Raw genomic sequence first — 18,847 nt, 5'->3', positions numbered from 1 at the left:
TGCCACATGCAAAATACATTCAATTTAATGTGACAACACTAAAGTAATAAATTCCTTAAGACAAACACTGACTTTATGGATTACATTTTTTTTTTTAGTGGAATACTATTTAAGATGTGCAACCAGCATCAAAATAACACATTTATCTCTGAATTGTATCACTAAATACATTCAGCGACTTGTAATCATCATCATCTGCTATTGTTTTTGTCATAAGTCTCTTCATAAGCTGTGTTGCATCCCTGGCAGTAACCATGGTGATGAAATCCATATATGGCTCTCATACCATCTGCTATGACCCAGAGCACGTGTTTGGCAGAGCCCTTTGGAAGCAGTATGGGGCCATTCATCTCTCTACAGAGCACTGCATTCAGGAAGACAAACACGAACAGAAGAGTAACCATTCAGAAGTGTATAGCAGCAAGGGATTAGAAATCATTACACATAAACACAAATCATATGTGGTGTATTAACTATGGTCGTCAGGTTTGCCCAGTTTCAGATGTCACTAATTATAAAGACAAACATGATTAAAGTTTTCTTTTAATATGGATATTAAGGAAGCAGAATTTCTTTGAGTCTTTATTTGTGTTCAGGTGTTTTTAAAAGTGTTATTTTTTGCAAGTCGTCGGTTGTTTATAATGGACTTTTGGATGAACGTTTACTGGTTCACCCGGCTAGTCATTTAAATTCTGAAATAAAAGAATATATTTAAAAAAAAATGGTGGGTGGAGTTAAATTCGAATGGATAGGGATGACCAATCAGAGGCCGATATGTTCTTACGTCGTATGCCAAACGCGCCAATGACCACGCTGCATTCAGTCACCAACAATTTTGAACCTTTTTTTGAATTTTCCACTTCAGTAACTGAAGAAGGACACAAGGGAAGAACCTACAGAGAGTAACCGTAAGGGGTTCTTTCTTTATTTCTGGTAAGATAATATATTTTTGTCGAATGTAGTATTTCTTTGTTGAGAGTGGAATGTTAAAAGCCGTTATGAAGTAATTTGATGTCTTAAAACCATCCGCGTGTCATACTAGCCGACTCATATGAAGAAAAAAAAATTCACAACTTTACGTTAACTTACCTGCCTTTAAAACATATAAGACTTAAACACATATCATTTTTATTTTTTGTTCTATAAAAATATAACTTTAACTAAACCTAAAACCACCTCCGATCATAACTGACTAGTTACTTGCAATATATTTACCGAAATCTAAATATTTATTATTTTAAAGAAACTAATAGGGTGAAGAAGTTATTTTTATTACATAACGTTAACTTACTTATTATGTCTCACAGCTGTGCCCCTAAAATATTAATGGAATTAGGTAATATTAAACTCGGTTTTCATCCTGGAGGTCCTCTTTCTATATTTCACTTAATATGAGTCTAAACATGTTACACATGTCCTGATATTGTACTTTTGACATGTAAAATCAAATATAATCCCTCATTTTAAGTAACGTTAGATCCTTCAGCATTTAATACATGTGTGAAATGCAAAATATTATTATTTTGTGAACAGTAATTTGTCAACATCGTAATAATATTCTGTCAGACTGGTGACTGCAGTAGATGAAGCTGAAAATAAGTTTGAAACCATCTATTATTCATTAAGTGAAGTTGATTCAAGATTTGCCAATATTTATAATAAATGTGAGATTTTTTTGTTGTATCCGACAGTGTTTAATAATTTAATGTTAAATTATTTATATTATTGTATACAGTCAATTTTGCCAATATGTAGCCTGTTTTATCTCAGTGTTAGGTTATGCATATAATTCTGTAATATTTCATCTTGATCGGGAGTTTTATAAAACAAATGTTGCTCATTGTATTCTTCAGAGCATGCCAGTTTTTCTTTGAGGAGCAACACAGCATCTTCAGTAAGTATGAGCTGGGCTGTAGAAGAGTGGAAGGATGGCCTTCCTGCAAAGGCCTTACTAAAGATCCAAGAGATTGAAGGGCAGCTTGACAAGTTAAAGAAGGAAAGACAACAGAAACAGTTTCAGATGGATTCCCTTGAAGCTACTTTACAGAAACAGAGGCAAAAGGTCAGTTACCTGAGAAATATCAGAGTAGATTTCCTCAGATTTTAGCAGATTTAAATATCTCCATTATTTGTGTATTGTATTTCCCTACAGATGGACAGTGAGAAAAGTGAAGCGTCTGCCCTTAAGAGGGAGAACCAGTCTTTGGTAGAGTCTTGTGAAAGTCTGGAAAAGACTAGACAGAAACTTGCACATGACATCCAAACGAAGGAGCAACAGGTGAATTATCTGGAGGGGCAACTAAACCTGTGCAAGAAGCAGACTGATAGACTAGAGCAAGAGGTCAAAAAGTAAGTGGACTGTGCTTAATACTTTAGCCCTATTTGCACAGGATAAGTATTACCTGGTGACCTCTAGTCATTTGTAATAATTGTGGAGGTTGTCTGTGATCTTAATCTTGTGCAAATCGGCCATGTCTGTAATTTGTAAAGTAAAAATTCCCCCGCAAATGACCAACCATATTTCGCCGAACACCGAGGTCCTGTGATAATATTAGTCCCGTGCGAATCGGCATCTCTGTGATTTGCCGGGGTCGTTTATAATTTTTTCAAGGTTTTTGTTTCCTGTGTGCTTTTTTATCCATCTTTCGCGAAGAATGGAGTGTTGGAGTGTTTTGATAGTATTTTGGGTGCTGGGTCATATCGCTATACACCATACAGCTATACAATTTGCAGAAAGAGAAATCTGAAAACCATCAGAAGAGCAAAAACAAAAAGAAAAACAATAGGGTCCTCTCACCATCGGTGCTCGGGCCCTAATGATTAGATGGAGATGAATTACATGTATAGCAGCATGCGGTAAGGAACTTTACTCTGTTTATGATATATCATACAGCTAGACCTATAATAACAAGTTATTTCCAAGCAATAGCCTATTGACATCATATCCGGGAGATAAGTCTGTAAATTCGAGTAAAATCACAGGCTTCGCTTATCCCGTGCGAATGCGCCACACGAAATTCAGATGTGGGTGGGTCATTTCTAAATCACACGAGGTCCCCAGATAATACTAATCCAGTGCAAATAGGACTATTGTTGTGAGTTGTGACAAAGTTATCAGTATAATATCATTATTATTTTTAAATGTGTAACTAACTTTTATATAATAGTATTATATAGTCTAATATGTATAAAAACTAGCCAAAAATGACTCATCTTGGACTTGGCTTAATTTTTTATTTGATTTTATTCAGGTATAAGCATGAATTGGAACGATCCCAAACTTCACATTCTTCAGAAATCCAGCAGTTAAGTACACCGCAGAAAACTTTTGCAACCCCTGCAACACCTAATCATTGGCAACAAGGTAAGATATGAATTGTATTGAAAATAAAAATGCAATGCAGAATGAATGCAACATACTTAAACATTATAATATTGCATCTTCAGACTCAAAAATAAGTGACCTACAGGAAAAGTACAATCGAGAGGTTGAGGAGCGGAAAAGGTTGGAAGCTGAAATCAAAGTCATGCATGTAAAAGTAAGTAAAATACATACAATTTTGGTGAAAAGAGCCTTGTAGTTAGATGGTATATTAAATGAAAATTATGTAATTTACTCACCCTCATGTCGTTCCAAACCCATAAGACTTTTCTCCATCTTCAGAACACAAATTAAGATATTTTTAATGAAATCTTGGAGATTTTTGTCCCAGATTTGACAGTGCGCAACTACCACTTTGATGCTTATAAAAATTACATAAACTAATCCATTTGAATTGAGTGGTTTAGTCAAAATTTTCTGAAGAGAAACACATGATCGCTTTATGATGAACAGATTTAATTTAGGCGTTTATTCACATATAAACATTAATCAACGCACACATTGGATATGCTAAACTGAAGCTCAAGCATGTTTGCTTGACGTGCAAAAATCAACGAGGTTCACTCTTGTGTGTTACACAAGTAAAAGTAAAATTGGTAGTTGCGTAGACTATTAAAAATTTCTTAATTTGTGTTCCGAAGATGAACAAAAGTCTTAGTGTTTTGAAACAACATGAAGGTGAGTAAATGATAACATAATTTCTGTTTTTGGGAGAACTAGCCCTTTAATTTACTAAATGGTAATAATGCATCTCTCTTTTGTAACACCTGAAGCTTCTGAACCAGTCTGCAGTGAGCCATAAAGACATTGCAAGACAGCAGACAGGGTCCTCAATTTTCCCTTGGCAGCAAGACCAAAAAATACACAGTCATCAGTCTCAGACTGTGATGGAGACACCATCTAGGAGACGAAACGGACCCTCTGGGATGTCATGGTCTTGTGATGACACACCAGTAAAGCCACAACAGCAGTTCACATCAGGCACTCAAAGTGACACAGCTGGATCACAGCAGATGGAACAGCTTAAGAATATAAATCAAGGTTGGTCTGACCTTACAGATGGATTTAATTTTTTTATTATGTAATTGAGAATATGCTTTTGAATACAGCCCTGCAGTGATAATCTTCATATGCCTTGAGGTAACACATTTTGTTGCTGTTTTTTTTTGCTTTCTTATACTGATCAGATCTGAGGTCCAGGGTTTCTGAGTTAGAGCTCCGTCTTCAGGCTCAAGAGAAGGATATGAAGAATCAGATCAATAAATTCAGTGAAATTCAAACTCAACTGGAAATGGTCAGGAAAGATTTGGCAGACAAGGACAAACTCCTGAGCAAGTCCAGAGATGAACTCACAAAGACTACAGGCCAGTATGAGCAGTCAGTTTCTAAGGTAATGTAGATCTGTTTAATACATTATACTACTGCATATTATATAATTTATAGAAGATAAATGATCTTATATACAGTGGCCCCAGAAAGTATTTAAAACACACTTAAAATATATAAATTGAATTATAGCAAGTAACATTTCATTAGCCTCATAGCATAATTGCCTGAGTACTTTTTTTAAAAATATTACTTAGGCAATTATGCTATGAGGCTAACGATTTATTTTAAAGCTAACACAAGCAAACTTTAAAGAAAATCAATGCAAAAAATGTCACTATTTTGCTTCAAAAGTGTGCTTGTTTCTTTAAAATAATTGCCACTTTACTTTATATTTTATCATGATTATATGTTATGTATAATGTATGAAGATATTAAAACATTAAGTGTCCTCTATATATATTTTCATGTTGTAGTAATTTGGTTGAGGGGAGGGGGGTGGGGTTCATTGTTGAGTGAATGAGTTATCATGTGAATACAGTAGTTCATCTTTGGTTGATTTTGGCTCCTCAGTGTTCTTCAGTTGAAATGAAGCTGAAGCAGGTAACAGAGGAGATGAACTGTCAGAGACATAATGCTGAAAGCGTGCATCGATCTCTGGAGCAGAAAATCAAAGACCAGGAGAGAGCGAGTCAGAAGGTCTTGTCTCCTTACTGTCAAATATAATTTAATGGTTTTTAAAAAATATATTTCTGAATATTGGATCAGCTGAAATTTACAAATGTTTGTCTTCTCACTCATTTAAGGAACTTGCACAACTTCAAAGCTCCCATCAAGCTCTTGAGCAGCAATTTAACCAGGTAAAAAATAAAACGAGTATGGAGATCCAGCAAGCCAAAAAAGACTACAATGTTTTGCAATCAGATATGGATAAGGTAATTTGAAAATTCAACTATGACTATTGTTTTATAACTGTTATGAATAACACATTTCTGTTCAGTATATTTTCTTTTTATTTTGTTTCTTTTCACTTTCTTTATACACATTTGGCTAAGTTAATCACAACAGAATGCCATTGGTTTTAAAGGTAACTGCTCTAAAGAATCGACTGGAGAAAGATTTGGAAGAGATGAAACAGAAACTTCTCAGGTCTGAGCAGGGGTTACAGGCCAGTCAAGTGAAGGAGGCAGAGTTGAAGAAGAAATTTGATGTAAGTTCTTTGTGTATCTGTTAAAGAAAAGGTATTAGTTGGCTTGTTTTGATTTACTAATAACAGATTTTACTTTATGGAGTATGTGGACTAAAGTTTGTAGTACAAAAGCATGTAAATGACTTGTTTCTGCTTATCTTAGGAGATGCAGAGAGAGAAGAACACTCTCAGTTGTCAGTTAGACCAAGGAATGAAGAGGGTCAAACAACTTGAAGAGGAAAAACAAAATATTGAGCAAAACCTTGCCAAAAGCCGTACGATGGTGGATGATTTAAAAAGTATGTTTAAAAAGTGTAATAAATCTCATTGGTACATTTTCAGTATTACATAAAGCATTTCTTTAGATTTTCCTTCATTTTTTTTCCTAAAATGTTATCTAATCATTTTTACTCATTACCTTCAGTGAAGACACAAACCCAGAGTGAAGAACTGACTGAACTGCGCAAAAAAATGGAACGTCAAAGTGCATCATCATCTCAAGAATTGGAAAATGCCAAGAAAACTCTGGCTGAAACAGAAGCAAAGAATTTGAAGACTCAGGCTGAGTTGCAAAAACTAGTTCATGAAGTTGACCTCAAAGTTAATAAGATTTGTGCTGTGGAGAAAGAAAATGAAGACCTCAAAATGACCTCAAACTCCTGTCAGAAAGAAGTTGCTGAAATGAAGAAAGAGTATGAAGCTCTTCTGGAGTGGAAAAACGAAAAGGAACAGTTGATTAACAACACCGAATCCAACCGTGAGGAAATGCTGAGTAAAATTGCAGATCTGGAGAAAGACAAGGCCAAACTCAGTGATGCTCATGATGGCTTTCAGGAAAAGATGCAAGATTTAGAAAATGAGAAGATTTGCCTATCTGGTCAGATTGATTCACTCAAAGGTGAACTGCTTGTAAAATGTGTGGAGCTGGAGGAAAAAGGTAGAGTGTATGAGGAGCTTCAACAGCAGTTTAGTGAGACACATCAAAAACATAATAAGGAGATGGACAATTTGAAGCAACAAATCTCTCTAATGCAGGAGCAGGTGAGCGAGCTTGAAACTAAACTGCATCAAGAAACAAGTAAGGTGGAAGGAATGGAGCAGGCCCATGGTCAGCTCCTTGAAGAATATGATAGTGCTTGTGACCTGGCTAAATCAAAGGACTCCATTATTGAAATGAACAGAACTGAGATTGAGCATCTTCAGGAATCATTTGCCTTGCGAGAGCAGGAGCTAGATAAATTCAAAGAAGAGAAAGACATGTTGGCTAAAGAATGTGAAGTCCGCCTTGCACAAAACAAAGAGTTGGAACAAGAAAAACTCAATGTGGAAACATCTCTGCAGGATGTTCTTGAGAATATTGCCTTCTTAGAATCAGACCTAAAGTCTCAAAAAGATTTAAATGCAGATATTCAGGAAAAATATGATGATCTTTCTAAAGTCAAAGAAGATCTAGTAGAGAAAGTGTCTTTGGTGGAAAAGAGGGAAAAAGATCTTATTAATGAAGTTGAATCAATGTTACAAAAGAATAAGTCTCTTGAAGAGCAGTTTAATTGTCTTGTTTCTGAAGCAGAAGAAACAAGAAGTTCCTTAGAAAAAGTAAAGGAGCTACAAGTTCAGACCGCCACTGAGTTGGAAAATCAGAAGACAATAGCTGAAAATCTTGCAAAAGAAATAGATGAAGAAAGAAGGAAAGCATCAAGCATGGAGCAGGATAATGCACAACTCAAAGTAAAACAAGAAGAGCTTGAAAATAAAGCAAATGATCTATCTGAGAAGTATGAAAGCCTTCAAAAGCTCAATGATGTTGTTTGCCAAGAGAAAGAAGAACATCTTAAACAGCTTTCCATAATGACGGAAGCACTTGCTGAAAAAGATGCCATGGCAGAAAAGATTGTTTTAATACAAAGTGAGCTTGAGGCCTCAAATCATTTGTCAGCCACACTAAAGAATTCACTAGAAAGTCTTCAGAAACAGTTTGACTCTACTGTAGAGCTGAATTTATGTCTGGAAAAAAATTTACTGGACAGATCTGAAGAAAAAGCTTTATTAGAGACAAGTATCAAGGAGCTCACTGAGAGACATAACAGGGAATCTGAAGTTTATGTCTCTGAAAAGGAAACTCATTTTAAAAAACAAAATAGTTTAGAGGAGCGCATCAGTGTTCTTGAGGCAGAGTTACAGAGCAAATGTTTGGAGGTCAGAAATGTTTCAGAAAAACTGAAGGAGGCTACCCTCGAAAAGGAAAAGCTGAAGCAAGATCTTGACTTATCAAAGGACCAACATAAGGAGGACACTGATTCCTATCAGAAAGTTGCAAAGGAACTTGAAGACTTGAAACAAAATGCATTTCCTCATGAGCAGGAGATAGAAAGTCTCAGAGCTGCTTTGACCATTCTGAAAAGCCAAGAAGCCACACAATCCTGTGAGATTGAATCTTTGAGAAACAAACTTCAGGAAGCTCAGTCTGAGAAAGCTAAAGCATTAGAGACATTGAATGAAAAAAAGATTAATGTGAGCAAAATTGAAGTACAGCTTGAAATGTTGCAGATGGATCTTGAAGATAATGAAACACAGGTAGAGGAGTTGCAAGGCAACATCAGTGTTCTTGAAGCAAAGTTAAGTGATAGTGAGGCTCAGAGGTCCACCCTACAAGCAGAGCTCGAGTCTGTCAAAGATGACTATAAAAAGAGTGTCCTTGAAGTGTCCCTGCTATCTGCATGTTTGGAGGAAACACAAAAGGAACAACAATCTAGTTCTGCATTAGTCAAAGAGTTGGAGTCTCTCCATGTAACCCATGAAAATCTTAAAGTTTCCCTAGAGCAAGAGAATTGCAAGCAGACAAACCTTGAAGCAATGTACAACAATCTTATGGAACAAAAACTGAAGTTGGAATCTGATATCCAGGTATTGAAAGCAGATGCTCAGAATTCCCAGGAGCAAGCGGATAAATTAAAGCAGGCACATGATTATCTGCTGTCTCAGATAGTTGAACAGCAAACTCGCATGGAACAGCTTCTGTCTGAGAAGAATCTTGATGCAGAGGGTTACTCTGATGCAGACACAATGAATAAAGAGCAAACCGCATATGAGAATGACCAAGATATTTCCGAAATGGCATTTGCCAACACATCTATTTTGCCCTTTGAAGAAGATACTGCTGTTCTGAGTATTTCATCACCTGGAGAGCAGCTTAATTCACAAGAAGAGGCCCAAACATCCTTGTCATCAGATGAGGATATCAGACAGTTACCACTGAAGGAACTAATGCAAAATCAATCCAGGGAACTTGAGGAGATATCTCATGTTCTTAAGGAGAATGTCAGAACCATGGAGGAGCAAACTAGGGTTCAAATAGATCAAATCAAATTACAGCATGCTAAAGAGCTCCAGAGCATGGAGGAGAAAATGCTCAATATCAAAAATGAGTTGGAGGCCAAACTCCAAGAAGAAAAACAACACGCAGAGAACTTGTCCTCACAACTGGAGACAATGCAGCAACTGCAGGAATTGGACCTTGCATCCTCCTCCTTGCTAGCTACTGAAACTTCACAGGTAACCTATGTATTTCACAATTTAATGTCAGATGTTTTGAATTCAGATATTATGCATTATATCAGTTAAAGTGCTGACTTAAAGGTGTATTTCACTTGTGAAATAAATTAATCATGACTTTGACCTGCACATTTTTGCAATTGCATCAGTGAACTGAAAATTTCCTTTTGTGTGATGTTACATTCAGGCCGCCCGTATGACATAAACTAGAAAATTACAGAGTGCAGCTTAAATCATTGCATTTAAACAAAGTGTAACTGGGTGAAATATAGGTTTAAAGCTCTGCTGATATCAAAAAGCTATTTGATTTAATTTCTCTTGATTTGTATTCATAACTTTTTTTCTTTTTTTTTTCATCTTGATCAGGAAATGACATCCAAAGCACAGAAGAACATAATCCATCATCCTGAAGAGTCAGACTCCACTCCAGATATTAGCCAGGAAAGTGAAAAAATACTTGTGGAACTTGAAGGACTTAAGGAATCTCTAAGGACACGCGAAAAGGAGGTTCAACATTTGCAATCCCGGTTTGAAGTCTTGGAATCTGAAATGGCAATTAGAAAACATTTGTGCTCTGACTTGGAGGGCAAAGTTCGTGAAACGGAAATAGAAAAGACAAACAGCACAGAAAAATTGATGTCTGTCACTCAAGAAAACCAGAAACTGAGCAACCACATTGGAGAGTTGATAGAAGAGATCAATTCATTGAAACTACAGCTACAGACCTCCAAATGCCAGCTCTCAGATGTTATGGAGATGATGGAAAGCTTAGAGATGGCAAAAGGTGAGTGGGATGAGAAATTTTTCCAGATTGAGAGCGAACTAAAAAGAGTACGTTCTGAAAAGGCCAATTTAGAAAAGCACATCCTTTCCATGGAGGCTGACATAGATGAGATACAAGAACAGAAACAAAGGCAAGCAGTAGAGCTTGATGCAGCTAGGAGGACAAATTACAGCCTTGAACAACAACTTAATACAACTATGGCAGAAGGTGGGCGACTTAAAGAAGAGCTTATTTTGTGTACTGATGTAAGGGAAAGTGAAAACCACTCCTTAATGAAGTTGAAAGAAAAGGCTGAGCTTCTGGAGAAGAGAGAGAGCAATACACGAGAACTTATAAAAGAACTAGAAGAGGACATTAGGGCAGGGAAAAGACAAATCGAGGCTGCATCTAACCAAATTGATGTCCTGAGGAAAGAAAAAGAGCAACTAATTCAACAGTCTCAAAACCTTGAGAATACAGTGGCTCTTTTGAATGAAGACAATACAAATTTGTTTAGTGAATTAAACAGTTTAAAGAACAATGAGAATTTTGCTTCAAGAGAGTCTGAAAACATGTCTTCCAAAATCCAATCACTTGAGAATGAGAACGTCAGGCTGTCCCAGTCCCTTGAATCGTCTCTCTTGGAGAAAGGTGAAATAGCCTCCAGGTTGATTTCGACTCAGGAGGAAGTAGCTCAGATGAGACAGGGCATTGAAAAACTGAAGGTACGAATTGAATCTGACGAACGGAAAAAGAACCACATGAGTCAGCTGCTCAAAGCTGCACAGAGGAAGGCAGATGTTCTTCAGGACAACATTGAAAAGCTTGAGAGAGAAAAAGAACTTTCTGACCAAAATCTGGAGGACGCCATTCTTCAAGCAGAGAGTGCCAAAGCCGAGCTTGAGGAAATACAGGCTGAAACGCAAGAGCTTACCAAGAAAATCGAAGAGATGGTCACTGAGCTGAAGGATCTCAAGGAGGAGAAGTATAAACTTGAGCAAGAACTTGAGCAAAAGAACAGCCTAATTGATGAACTGCAGTTGTCCAATCAAGCAGCTTCTGAAAAGCTTAAATCTGTGGAAGAGGCAACAGTGAATCAGCAACAGATGATCACAGACTTCCAATTTAAAGTTGGTGCCATGGAGGAGGAACTTCAACTCTGTCGAACGGAAGTAGAATCGAAAGAACTGATTGCACAGGATTTGACCTCTCAGTTGCTGTCTTTGCAATCTGAAAACGAAGAGTTTGCCCAGAGAGTTCTCGAATATGAAAGGTGTCAGGCAGAGCTTTGTTCAACCAACCAGTCAGTCTTGAAAGACTTTGAAAACAGCCAGCAGGAGCTTCGCAAAGAAAATGCCCGACTTCAGTCACAAATAGATGAGCTGCAGGCGCTATCTTCAATTCAGGTTGAGCGAGATGAATTGCAAAAGGACAAGGTCAAGTTACAGTGTACTATTGCACAGTTGGAGGAGAAGACGCATATGCAGTCTTCCAAGATAGAGGTCATGCAGAAAAGTGTCACTTCTCTAGAGAACAATGTCCAACAGCTAGAGAGCCAACTTGATGCTATGAAGCTCATGAACTCCGAACTAACAGAAAAGGTATTTTGCATTACCTTTGCAGTTTCTTTTTTCTCCTTGTTCTCATTTCACATATTAATTTATTTGCATTTGCTTTCAGTTAAATGCACTACATGAGAGCAGTTTGCACCTCCATACGCAACATCAGCAAGAACTGTGTGAGGCAAGGGAAAAGCATAATATATTGGAGATTAATCATAATCAATTGACTTGTCAAATGCAGGAGTCTCAAAAACAAATCGAAACATACAAGGTAAGAATTTGTCCTTCACCGTGTTTTACACTGGCTTCATTGATATTCAGTCTCTGCTTACACTACACACATTTTTATTGCACCTTTCAGCTTGGCTTGGAAGCATTGACGATAGAGAAAGATGGCCTGCAGAAAAATGTATCTGATATTCAAGAAAGTCATGATGTTCAGATGAAGGAAATTAACAGGAGGCATGAGGAGAACCTGAAACATGTACAGCAGCAGGTGGGTAGATGTAATATTGTAACAATGTGGGGTTTTTTTTAAACAAAGGTAGTGCTGTGCATTCTAGCATAGTGTTATGATAACAATGCATTTATTTTTTACATTTATTCAGCAAGTAGTCAAGGACGCAAAATACTTTATCATCATTACAAAAAAAGTTATATTTTAAATAAATTATGTTCTTTTATTCTTTTTATCAAAGAATCCTGAAAAAAAATTATCACGTTTTTTTTGCAAAAAATATTAAGTACTATTTTCAGCTGTTATAATTAGAAATGTTTCTTGAGCACCAAATCATCAATTAAAATAATTTCTGAAGAATCATTTGGCATTGAAGACTGAATAATGGAGTAAAATTCAGCTTTGCCATCACAGGAAGAAATTTTATTTTATAATTTGAATTAACTGTTTTATATTTTAATTTTAAAATATTTTTTATTTTAAATTGTAATAATATTTCACAATAATACTGTTCTTAAAATATATATTTTTTATCGAGTTCAGTAAAAACATTTAGTTTTTTTTGTTATATTCAACAGCATGAGATGGACATTAATAAACTGAAGGAAGAAATGATGATGTTTGAAGAAAAGGCTGCACAGTATCTCTCTGACCTCAATAGCTTCAAGTCTCAAAATTCAGATGTGGAGTCTGCCTTAAAGGAATTACAAAATAAATTGGTATATTGTGAAAATGAAAAGGTATTGTTTTTGTTGTTTTTCTGTTCATTCTTCATTATTTTGGACACAATTTTCATTCTATATTTAGTAAAGTAATTAACTTTTATATTTATTGGTCTTGGTCCCTGTAGGCAGAGTTTGACTCTAAGGTTGTGCGTTTGTCCAAAGAGAAGGACAGTGCTATGAGTAAGATCAATTTGTGGATGAAGTCATGCAAACAGCTGGAACGTGAGAAGCAAGCACTTCAGGAAGAACTTCAGCAGCAGGGACAACAGATAGCAGCACTGCAGGCCTCACAGAAACAAGGTATAGACAAAACTCAAGAGAACATAACACTAACTTGCATAGGACTGTCTCTTTTTTTTCTTTTTTTTTTTCTTTTTTTTTGTCAAGTGATTTCATATCGGCCATATTTAAAATTTGTCCATCTTGTTTTAAACTGAAATAATCCGTTTTTGGATTTTGATAAATGTTAAACAAAGAAACATGATGGAAATTCAATAAGATATATTTAGGATTTTGCTCTCTGGGCATTTCATTTGTTTTTTAAATAATATATATTACATTAAAAAAATATGTGTTTAATGTAATAAATGCTAATGTTATATAAATGCAAAATTCAAAGTACTAGCATATTCACTGGTGATCTCAGACTTTTGGACACAGTATATCAATTTAAAGCATATCAGATAGATGTACAGAGATTCCCTTTTTTGTAAAAAATCTGTTTTACAGCATCTGTCATGTTAACAGGTGATGGCAGCAGTGACGGCCTGCAGGAAGAACTACAGGAGCTGAAGGAAGCTCTGGAGGAAAAGAGCCTTGAGGCGGACGACAACATGGACCGATACTGCAGCCTCATGGTCAAAGTTCACAAGCTGGAAGAGACCAATGAAAGCCTCAAGAACCAGCTCAAGCAGATGAGCACCCAGACAAAGACACCCAAGAACAGGAGGTCCCTGAGGTCTGAGAAGAGTGACATGGAGAACAATAAGCCAGTGGAAGACACTAAGAGCGTGCCAGCAGGAAAGAGACAGAGAGCAGCGGATGACACTCCCAGCAAAGCACAGGAAGCCCTGCACAGTATCACCAAAAGACTGAAAGCTGCGGCTGCCACACCTAAAGCCACACAAGACGATGAGGATTACAGACCAGAGGGTTTGCCTGAACTTGTTCAGAAAGGTGAGAGGTTATCACCATTTGTTATACGTCCTCATGGCACAGCCTTCACATTCATATGTGAGTTGTGCTCAATCAAACTTTCACAATTGAAGGAACAAGTGAAGTCATTGATCAATATCACTTCTTTCTGCACAGGTTTTGCAGATATTCCAATTGGAGAGATGAGCCCATTCATCGTTCGCAGAACTGCAGTGCAGCGCTGCAGCCCTCGTCTGGCCGTCCGAACGACTGCGGCTCAGCAGAGCTCCATTTTAGCAGAACATCCTGTGCAAATCTCCAAACAGACAGCAGAGGGCAGGAAATCAAACACAGTGAGTAGAACTACCTGTGTCTTTTTCCTGCAACCACAAAGTAAACTATTTACTCGCAAAATGGTGATGATAGTATTGATTCCATGAAAGTTTGTTTGAATCTTTGGTGAAAATATTACAAACTATATAGGCTATATATATTAACCTTCCATTTGTAACTTGTAAATGGCCAGATCTAATAATTCTACTTCAATGATATTCATTAACAGTTCAGATGGGCTGTTTGTCTCCTACAATTCTACTCTTTATGCCATCAATCAAAGCAGGATTGCAAAAAAAATTATTTCACGCAATGTCAACAGTCAGTAAAATGTTGATACTGGATTGGGGGAAAACTAGGATTTGTTTATATAAATAATAACAATACATTTACATATAGTCACTTAGTAGATGCATTTATTTAAATCAACTTACACATTTGGAAAAACACAAGCAATTTGTCATAAAGCAGCCAACCGTATTAGCAGTGCAGTTATACCAAATTCTAAGAGTAGACCAAAATAGTTGAATATGTAATATGATATTTTGATAAATGTTCTGTTATTTTAAGAACAAAAATGGGGAAAACAAACATGAGAGGTGGTTTATATGTCATTAACTCTCATTGTGTAGCTGAAAATATTTAGGCATTCCTCAGTCTTTAACCACAGGAGGGCATCATAGACCCTCAGAAAATGTACCTGCAGTCTGTAGTCAACTCATGTCGCTCTTAAAGTTACTGACCATGAAAGCATTTCCAGATGAAACTGTTCATGCCATTTCAGATTATATGGAAAGCCTTAAGTGCTCTGAGGCATTAAAGCTCTCCTGTCAGCTTTTAACTCCCTCCGTAGCTCTGATCATGTCACCTTACCCCAGGTCACCATTTCCTGGAGATTTTCCCTTTTATTCTTCAAGAATTCAAAGGGAAGTGGAGACCACATGCTGCAGAGTTACTCTTATATCCCAGAAATACCCTTCACCAACTTGAATACCTGATTCAAGACATAGTTTATGGAGGCAAAAGTTCTGCATTCCTGCTTCCATGTGTCAGTTTAAAGGAATGATCCGGGTTCAGTACAAGTTAAGCTAGGTCATTAGCACTTGTGGCATAATACTGATTAACAAATATTTTTTTTTACTTGACACTCATTTTGATAAAAAAAAAAAAAAAGAAGCAAGATTGTGAGTTATAGTGAGGCAATTGCAATGTGTAACAATTAAAATAATCACTTCTTATATACTCTAACCTATTTCCTTTGTGTGTCACTGTCATTTTACTATGAAGAAAACGAGAGTATGGATGTGCATGAATTAATAAAGATCTATTTGCTCAAAAATTGGCTTTCATTAGGCCAGATACCTCTAATATCACGGCCTTATGTCTGCTTTTGCGCCTCTGTGGCGGCCATGAAACCGCACCATAAAATGGGCTGATTAGCGCAATACGACGTGCAAAAGTGCTCATTTTGGATTTCGTTAGAGCAGTTCATCTAGTACAAGGCTGAATCCAGAATCTTATTTTTTTTTGTCATTTATTGAAGCATAAGCCTTTAAACCTTTATATAATATGACACTTTCTAAAGTCCTATATCTATGACTCTGCTAGCAATAAGCGATGTTAGTATTGAATGAAGAAACTCAGCCTTTCTCTGCCATCTGTAAGGATGCGTTAAATTTGAAAGTGGTATAATAAAGGGTGTTTTGACCTTGTGAAATACACATTTTTAGCACATTTTACTGAACGAATATTTATTTTAATTGGTTGTTAAACTTTTATATGGGAGTATATAAATATACTACCCTAATGAAATCCAAATTTTGATTACTTTTTATTATGCCAATGGTTTTTTTTTTAGGAACAATTAAACTTCGCATCTAGAACAATGAACACTGAGCCACCTATTGCACCATCAGCCCATTATGTGGCGTGGTTCCTTGGCCGCCACGGAGTAAAATTCATTAAAGCACATATACAGCCTTGAAATATGATGTACTGCCATAACAAAAGCCACATTTTTAGCACTTTTTACTTTATCAGTCTTTTTTATGGACTCTTGAACTGGGCAGGTCTCTTTAGTGTCTCAAGTCATTGTGACTATGACCTTAATTGTCTATCTATATTGTCTAATTATATATACACACAGTATACACTTTATTTAAATAATAAATCATGTAATTAATTCCCTCTAAAGATTAGTATACAATTGACAGCCCTAATTAATAGATGACATGACTGAAAAACCAACAACTGAACTTTGAATGAAACAGATGCGAGCCGAGATGAGCAAACCATTAGTCAGCTTCAAGCACAGCCAATTTTCAAGTACTATTCAGCACTGGTTCTTCTCCAGAAAGTACATGCTGGGTATAAGTCAAGGGTTAGGGGAGAACAGAAGATTGATTGATTGCAACATCTTATATTTATACATTTTGCACTTGTCCTCAGCTTGGCACTTCACCCAAAGAAAGATACAGTATGAGTTGTTTTGAACATTGATTGATTGATTGATGAACATTGCTGCTGGGCATTCTTGACAGCTCAGCGTTGCTCTCTTCTGACATTATTCATGTACTTTCAGGTCCAGGCTCCTAAGGCCACCCAGAGCAGTGCGGCTTTACTATCTCCACTCGCCAACAGTCCACGGGAAAACAGCTGTGGAAGCCCTGTGCAGAAAACTAGCAGGCGCTCTCGCGGCTTCAAGAAGACCCCTGAGAAACAGCAATGGCTCAGCGCTTCTCCAAAACAAAACGACAACTGCCAAGTTCAGTGATTACTGGGATGCCATGCAAATTTGCAGAATGTTTATACACTGGCTTTTTAGCTTTGTAAATAATATTCAAGAAGCCGTATCTATGTTTGTTTTTTATAATATTTTCTATGTCTTGTTTCGTTCATCTCATATTTTCGTTCTTTTTTTTACTATTTCAAAACATCTGATGTGTTATTAACTCAGAATAGCGGTATTGTTTTAGTGTATGTATGTTATTGACCTGATTTCTTATCCTTTTGTATTTTTATAAATAGAAACATTACAACTAATCACTCCATTTTACTGTATGTCATTGTTTTTTCTGACTGCTTTACTAAACTTCACTCTGCCTCACAAATATGTTTGTTTGAGTACTTCTGTTTTCTGGAAGTGGCCTTTTGGCTGTTTACTCGCACGCAAGAAATACGGCAGATTTTATTGTTAAGCAATGATAAATTCCAGCCCTGAATGCATTAAGCTGTGTAATAAGTAAAGATTTATTTGCAGACTGTCTAATACAGTCTATTATTAATGAACACACAACAACAGGGATCTAATTCTTAGTTCAGGTTCTGACTCAATACAGGTCTACTTGGCTCTTAAATCAATACCTTTGCTTTTAAATTCGCTCAGAAGATCTCCCCTGAGGTTTGGTTAAGGTGTAGTTGAGAGGATTTGGGAAGAAAAAGAAAAAGCTTATGTGATGATACAATGAATGAGTGTTTCATCATGACAACCTTGAAATGTGTTCCCCTGCATCATTATTGGTCAGTCCTTTTACTTAAATTATTTGACACCAAAAGCTGTTTTGATGTTGAGTTTATTCTAACAATAATGAAATAAAATTTGTATTTGCTTTTATTATTTTTATTTTAGTTTAAGTTTTAGTAATTGTGTTATAGGCTTTTTTATTTATTTATTTATTTATTTTATTTAAGAAAATGCCTTTTTGGCTTTAATTTAGATTTATTTTTAGTTATAATAATCTTAGTACTTCTATTTAAACTTTATTTAAATAAATATTAGGAAACATTTCAAATTTACGTTTTAAGTTTTTCATGTATTGTTTATTTTATGGCAGCTTATTTATAACTAAAACTAATTTTAGTAGTATATGAGATATTCATGAAGTATCTTTGTTGTCGGAAATAAATGTATAATGCCCGTTTTTCTCTTGCAGTGCAAAGCAAGAACAAATCCTCCATGGCATTGAAGTTTCTGCTGGTGTATCACTGCAAAGTAATACATCATGTCATGTCATCTTTTAATAATTTCAGCAAAATGCTACCACATAGGGCTTTTATTACTCCACAGACATGCTTACTATGTAATACGTGTGCATTATTAAGTTGATCCCATGAGGTAAATTGTGGTGTTTTACCAGTCAAGACAAAATTCAACATTAATATATCGTAAATTAAAAATGCAAACACGTGTAATTTTAATACTAACTTGCACTACCAAAATTGCATGTCACTTCCACAACATCACATTATTATATTAAATTGCACAATTTGCCAGCTGATATTTATAGCTATTTTGAGTTTGAAGAGCTGCCCTTTGGATTAGATCATAGTTCAATATTTCAGGACAGACAGCTTTAATAGAAAACATAAATTTGACTGTCCACAGAGACATTTTTAGAATTAGAATGTGGTGCCATATTAAATCC

At 36.1% G+C, this 18,847-nt stretch overlaps 1 protein-coding gene across 2 annotated transcripts; it reads left to right on the top strand.

Moving 5' to 3' along the window:
* The first annotated feature begins 821 nt into the window (after positions 1 to 821).
* cenpf (centromere protein F) lies at positions 822 to 18,034 on the top strand. Of its 2 annotated transcripts, none has more exons than XM_084393790.1 (20): positions 822 to 933; positions 1,854 to 2,062; positions 2,153 to 2,349; positions 3,252 to 3,364; positions 3,448 to 3,539; positions 4,156 to 4,423; positions 4,570 to 4,772; positions 5,282 to 5,407; positions 5,515 to 5,643; positions 5,796 to 5,918; positions 6,061 to 6,196; positions 6,322 to 9,449; positions 9,816 to 11,813; positions 11,893 to 12,045; positions 12,136 to 12,270; positions 12,810 to 12,971; positions 13,082 to 13,256; positions 13,704 to 14,132; positions 14,268 to 14,443; positions 17,005 to 18,034. In XM_084393790.1, the coding sequence occupies exons 2-20, from the start codon at positions 1,901 to 1,903 to the stop codon at positions 17,194 to 17,196; spliced, it is 8,097 nt and encodes a 2,698-aa protein (XP_084249916.1). In that variant the 5' UTR covers positions 822 to 933; positions 1,854 to 1,900; the 3' UTR covers positions 17,197 to 18,034. The 2 variants fall into 2 exon arrangements, with proteins under 2 accessions (XP_084249916.1, XP_084249917.1); XM_084393791.1 differs by having other exon boundaries at positions 886 to 908.
* The last annotated feature ends 813 nt before the right edge of the window (positions 18,035 to 18,847 follow it).

Source organism: Rutilus rutilus, assembly GCF_951802725.1.
Source record: "Rutilus rutilus genome assembly, chromosome: 21".
Lineage (NCBI taxonomy): Eukaryota > Metazoa > Chordata > Actinopteri > Cypriniformes > Leuciscidae > Rutilus > Rutilus rutilus.
This window is presented reverse-complemented; position numbering and strand designations above follow the sequence as displayed.